General features: G+C 55.5%; 1 protein-coding gene across 1 annotated transcript; it reads left to right on the forward strand.

Annotated features, from left to right (window-relative positions):
• Positions 1–1,316: 1,316 nt before the first annotated feature.
• Positions 1,317–2,555, forward strand: RNF186 (ring finger protein 186). The gene has a single exon (XM_019461594.2). It carries the CDS (start codon positions 1,581–1,583, stop codon positions 2,238–2,240), a length of 660 nt encoding a protein of 219 aa, XP_019317139.1. The 5' UTR covers positions 1,317–1,580; the 3' UTR covers positions 2,241–2,555.
• The last annotated feature ends 3,831 nt before the right edge of the window (positions 2,556–6,386 follow it).

Genomic DNA, 6,386 nt, shown 5'->3' on the forward strand with positions numbered 1-6,386 from the left:
TGAGGACTGGATTGTGTCACCTCGCCCTCTGATGTTCAGGGCCAAGTAGTGGGATCATGTTTTCTCAACTGCCATGCGGCTCACATCGGTCGGTCCCACGGGCGTCCCGGCGGGTGGAGTCGGCTGCCCGGAGGCCAGTGGCCTCTGCACGAGCTGACGAGATTGAGCTCCCGGACCCGCGAGGTTGGGAAACTGACCTTGGGTACTGGTAGATTCCACAAGGCCCTGGCCCCATGGGAGTCCACTTGGAAAGCTGCCAGCAGGCCTGCCCTGACCACACCCCGTGTTTGCTTCCAGGCCTCACAGTGGGCCCCCTCACAGGCTGTGCCAGGATGCCAGGAGATCGCACAGGAGGATCCCCCGGACGACGGCTTGGCTCAAAGTGATCCCAAATAAATGGAGGCTGTTCTTACTGCTACCGGGTATGCACGTGTCTAGCAACAAATGGCACCTGTCGTCAGCTGTGTGGCGACAAAGCAGGCCACGAGTTTGATGCTCATGAATCCGTAGCTGTAAACACAGCTGCTGTGACTAAAAAGGAGCTGGCTCCAGCAGCAGGTGCTAAAGCCCCATGAGTTGGGGGCACCTGGGTGGCTCAGTCGATTAAAGCGTCCGACTTCAGCTCAGGTTGTGATCTCGCGGTTCGTGAGTTCAGGCCCCGCATCGGGCTCTGTGCTTGCTGACAGCTCGGAGCCTGGAGCCTGCTTCGGATTCTGCGTCTCTTTCTCCCCAGCTTGTGCTCTCTCTCTCACACACACACAAATAAACATTTAAGAATAAATAAAAAACTAAATAAATACCCATGAGCTGCTCGGGTTCTGGTTTTTCTGTGTTGACCTGGGCTTTCTCCCCGCCCCCCACCACCCACCACCCACCACCCACTCAGAATTCTGTTCCCTTCACTCCTCTCTTCTTCAGGGGCCACCTGTTTGCAAATGTGCACAAGGCACAAACTGTTTTCCACTGATCCTGACAGCTGGAAGGTGTCCTCTGAAACCCGGCTGTGGTGGTGTTTCTCTGAGTGGGTTCCGCAGTCCACCTTCGTCAGCATCGTGACGAGACGCCTGTTAACGGTGCCTGAAGATTCTTAGATTCCCCTCCTGACCTGCCGGATGAATCTGGGGCCTGGAGATCTGTATTTTTAAAGTCTCCAGAGGCGGGGGGGGGGGGGGCGGGGGGGGATTCGAATGCGTCTCAAGGCTCATAAGCCACCATGTTGCCGGTACTCTTCTGGCATCTGAGGTTTCCTGACCTCAACAGGAAAGTCCTGATTCACGGCGCGGGCCCTGCCCCCTTTGGCAATTCAAAGTCTCCAGACCCACAAGTTACTGATTAACCCTAGGTTTCAAGAAGAGAAATAATAATAACTAGAGAGGAGACGTAAGACGAGACACAACCTGAGCAGCCCCGGGAGAGGGGTGCCAGACGGCTGCTGTCACCAGGCGCCTGCCGAGAAGGACAAGGAGACGTCCAGCCTGAGGTCAGACGGCAGCCAGGTCCCAGCGGCGCTGGCTGACGCCCCCCTCCCCGGTCAATGCCCAAGCCCCCAGCTGCCACGTCCCGCTGACTCCGTGCCCAGAATGGCCTGCGCCGAGCCCCAGCGCGTCTCCACAGGAGCCACCGCCACGGAGGCCACAGGCCCTGCTAGGGCTTATCTTGGCTCCACGGAGGGCGACCTCGAGTGTCTGGTGTGCCGGGAGCCCTACAGCTGTGCGCGGCCACCCAAGCTGCTGGCCTGCCAGCACCCCTTCTGTGCCGTCTGCCTGAAGCTCCTGTTGTGTATCCAGAACGACGCCTGGTCCGTCACCTGCCCACTGTGCCGCCAGGCCACCGCCGTCCCTGGGGGCCTCATCTGCAGCCTGCGTGACCAGGAGGCCGTGGTGGGGCGGCTGGTCCGGCCGGAGGTGCGGCTCTGTCCTCAGGGACTGGCGGATTCCGCCACCTCGACGGCCAGGCACCCCGGCCGGGTGGCAGAGGAAGGGCAGGACGAGGCCAGTGTTAACCGCGTGGCGGCCCGGCGCCTGGCGGCACACCTGCTCCTACTGGCCTTGCTCGTCGTCCTCATCCTGCCCTTCTACCCGGGCATCCTCCGGTGGGTGCTCGCCGTCATTATCACCTTGGCCCTGCTGATGCCCTCCCTCTTCTGCTGTCACTGGAGCAGCCGGGGCAGCTGCTGGCCTCCCCACGGGGCGCTTTTCTGCAGAGAACAGAAACACAGCGAGATCGCTTCCATCGCCTGAGTGCGCTCCGGGCGGGCGGCGCCTGCGGACTCTTGGGCCCCATCAGGCTCACGACGAAGGGGGTCAGGGGCTACGAACTAAGGCTGGTTCCCTCGGGGTATTAAATGCCAGCTGGACTTGCAAGCCAAAGCCGGAGGGCTGTGTTGGGTCAGGAACTACGTGCCTGGATGATAGACTTCTGTCTGTTTGGGGTGGGGGAGGAGGCCCATACCACTTGGCCACAAGGGGCCTGCTGTTCCTCGGACGCTAATGCTCCTGGTTTTCCTTCAGATGCCTTGATGAGGTTATTGCAAAAACAAGTAGAACAAGACTCCCTTTTTTTGCAGTTTACGTGCCTGGTTTGATTTTCTCGCTTTGTCTGGTCTTTGGCGTTTGGGGCAGTTTGTTCGTATTTGTGGCCGTTACACGTTTTTCCCCGTGGGAAGTCGGAGCCCACGGGAAGTCCTCCTGGGCTGCCCACCCCATGCCCATCCATCTTGACAAAGAGCCCGGTGGCTTCAGTGTCCCCATGATCGCCCCCAGGGATGGAGGGGGAGAATTTGTGTGCGGGAGCGGTTCTGGGGTGGCCGGGGGTCCCACGTTTAGTTGGCAGAGTTGGGGAGGCGGGGAGAGGATGCAGGGGAATCTAGGAATTGCTCCCAGCAGCCCCACCAGGTTTCCCAGCCCCGGGTCATTGGGCTCTGGCTTAACAGAGAATCTCGGGGTTACAAGGACTAACGGCGCCCACCCCCCAAACAGCAGACCCCACTGCCCAGCAGATGCACGCTCTCATGCTACAGAACCAACTCTGTACGGGTGTTGCTTTCCCGGTTTATTGCATTTCAATTCCTGTCTGACTTTTTGTCATAAAGATAAGATGCCCCATAAATGCAACGGTCCTTGACAATAACTCCACGTTTCCTGCCCGCCCTGACAGTGCCGGTTGTAGGAAAGGCTGCTCTGGGACACAGAGGAGGCTTCTGCTGGAGGGAGACGTCTCAGCCAGAGGGGACCCTTGGGGGTGCCGGTGAGTGGAGGGCGGGAGATGATACCTTGTTTCCTTCCAAAGGCCTCGTAATTGGGAAGCGGACTTGAAACCTCAGAGGGGCTTGCTGAGGACAATGCATGGTCCTTCCCTACTGCCCCCTTCCTCCTGGTAAGATGACAGTTCCTGGCCGGATGCTCATTCCTGGAGACCGTACCTCTGTCAGAGAGGAACAAGAGCACTCTGCCATCAGAGCACAAAGGGTTGATCCTGGCCCCATGGGTATGTCTTGTCCAGCAAGGCCCTTGGCCTGAGTTTCATTTTCCCTGAAATGCGCTAATTGGGCTGGATTACTCCTAAGACCCCTGAAGCCCAGGAGCTGAGAGCACTACTGGGTCCCTGAACGGTGGACATGAGTCACCTCGCCCCCGAATTCACACAAAGAAAGCTCAAAATATAAGTACGTGTGCAATTAGCTGTCCTTGAAGTCTGGGTGCCTTCCTTTTTTCTTAAAAAGGTATTTCCAAGGCAACTCTGGGACACCCGTTCTATTGGCCTTATTTGCTCCTCACGCTGAGAGCGTGTGTGAGTGTGTGTACACAGGCGTGTGCCCACACACTCAGCCCAAGGCCAAGTGGAGAACACCCTGTCTGCCCAGGATGAGTAAATGATGAAAACTGTTCCACATTTCCCGAGCTGGCCTCAGGCAGGTGCAGTTTGGGATGGTTGCCAGTAGGATAGGGAAAGAACATTCTCTCCCCACTCGCCTCCACTCACCTTCCATCTAGTTCTTAGACCCTCCACCAAGAAGAAAACCTGCACCGAGGTCTCAGTTGCTAATGGCAACACTATTTCTACCATCGTGATGGCGGGCGCATGTTTATTGAGTATTTATTATGCGCCAAGCGCTGCACTAACTGCTTCATATGCGTCATCTAGCTGAATCTTCAGCCCAACCTTATGAAGTAGAAATCACCTTGCCAATAACGAGACTGAGGATCAGAGAGGTAAATTCATCTGCCTAAGGTCGCACAGCCAATTGCGTCCAGAGCTCCCCAAGGAATTAATGCAGCGTTCTTTCTGCTCCATTAAGCTGCCTCCTTCGCGTGCAGTTCTGAAACAACCATAAGGGTGGCTGCTGTCTGTGGGCTTGCAAGGGAAAACAGGGAACTAACCTCAGGATCCTCTGAACTCCAGTGATCAGGTGCACAGAGAAGCCGGAGAATTCCAGAACCCATTCTACGTCTATGCTAAATGTCATGCTATGTCATGCGATGTCTATGCTAAAGACAGAGAACACAGAGGTATAAAAATGCAATGGCTTTCCGAGAGACTTTTACTACCCAGCCCCAACCTCCCCTGCAGGAAGCTGTGTGGGCACATGGCCCCCAACCAGTGTGCCCTCCACCCCCCCACCCCCCACCCCCCCAGGGAAAGAGGCCCTGACAGTGCTGTCTCCACCCACTTTGAAGCCCAGCTGGTCCCAACCACCTTCTGGCCCCTGGCAGTATCTTCATGGAGAGCACTAGAGGCCAATATTGGTGCAGGCTGTCCCGGGGCCGGGGGAGAGAACGGAGGAAACAGGCAGGGCTGCAAAAGCCTGGATGTGGAAGAAATCAGAGAGGCAGGCCTAGGCTCAAAGCTAAGTCTGACCTGGTGTGTGACCAGTAGAAGTTACAGGACTTCTCTGAGCCTCACTTGGCTCACCTATAAAGTGGAGAAGGATGCCACACACCTCCCAGAGCCCCCATGAGGATTCGGAGTGCTACTGGATGAGAATCCCATGTCCAAACGGGCTGCTTTTATCACCAGTGACCCTGGTGGGTGAGTGGGCTTTCGGGGGGTCTGTTCACTATGACAGCAGGCAGGGGGCTGGCCTTGACAATGGGGTGAAGCCGGTCCAGAGTAGGAGAATTGTCCAGAACCGGCCAGTCTGGTGGAGAACTGTGCACTTAGGAATTGTGCTTGGGAATTAGGAATGGCAGGGAGAGGCCAAATTTCATCCTTACTGGACCATTTCCCTATTCTGTGGCCTTCGAGTCAGACATACCTGGCTTGATTCTAGCATCACCATTCACAAGCCACCGCACCTATATCTCATAGGGTTGCTGGGTGAGTAATGAAGTCATCCATGGCTGGGCACTGGGGATCACAAGGAATTAAAGAAGCCGGGGAGAAGACAAGGAGAAAGATATGGGTTGAGTTCTAGAAGGCACTAACAGGCTCATCTTATGTTATTCGATCTTATTGATAAGGAAGTCTATTAAAGCCTGGGCACTAGAATTCACCTCTTCTGTTATCGGCCTCAGCATCAGCAGCGTGTCCAACAACACTTAGCCAAATAATTGCTAACGTGACTTGGACGCACCACGTAAAGCGTATTGCACATGCCATGACGTATGCTGTACGAGAGGTACTGTTATTACCCCCAAATTACCAACAGGGATGCTGAGGCACAGAGGGATTAAGTAACTTACTCAAGATCACACAGGGAGGCCGTGGTAGGGCCAAGAGTGCACCGCAGAAGTCCAACTCCAGAGTTTGGACTTTGAGTCACTTAGCTGTATCTGATGGAACGTTCCAGGCATATCATGAGCGTTCGTGGTACGTGGGTGCATGAAGGGCGAAGAATTAAGAAGCGATGGGGTTCCTCCATGTGGTTACAGCTTCCTGACTTAGTGGGTGCTGGGGGCAGGGGCTTGTGGGAATCCACCCGTCTCCTTACCCATAGGCACTTGCTCATCTCACCTGACAGCCCGTGTTCATTGTTGCGACCTCCTTTCAAATGCCCGGAGGAAGTTTCTCAGCCTCTGCTAGAGCAATGAATTCTTTGTGGCAGAGGAAAGCATTTCCAGGAACGAAGGACCTGCCTGCCATTTCTCAGGCTGCAGGAACAGCATAGAACACATTCAAAGAGAAATCACATCCAAGTTTCTGAATCTGCCCGGAGCTGTTCTTATGCACTTTGTATTCTTCTCTGAATATCTTGAAATCACCTTTTTAAAAGGGAGGAATATTTCCCGGGTCAGTAGAGAAGTCTCTGAAGAATTCAGAAAACTCTGGAACCTATACCACACCTGCCCTGGGCCTATGCTGGCCCTGTACTCTTCAGCCGGGGCCACTTCAAGTTCAGCCAACAGCTTGCCCAGAGTCTTGTGGCGCGGAACTGACAACGTCAGTTC

This window comes from Panthera pardus, unplaced genomic scaffold (assembly GCF_024362965.1).
Source record: "Panthera pardus isolate Hobbes unplaced genomic scaffold, ASM2436296v1 HiC_scaffold_11, whole genome shotgun sequence".
Lineage (NCBI taxonomy): Eukaryota > Metazoa > Chordata > Mammalia > Carnivora > Felidae > Panthera > Panthera pardus.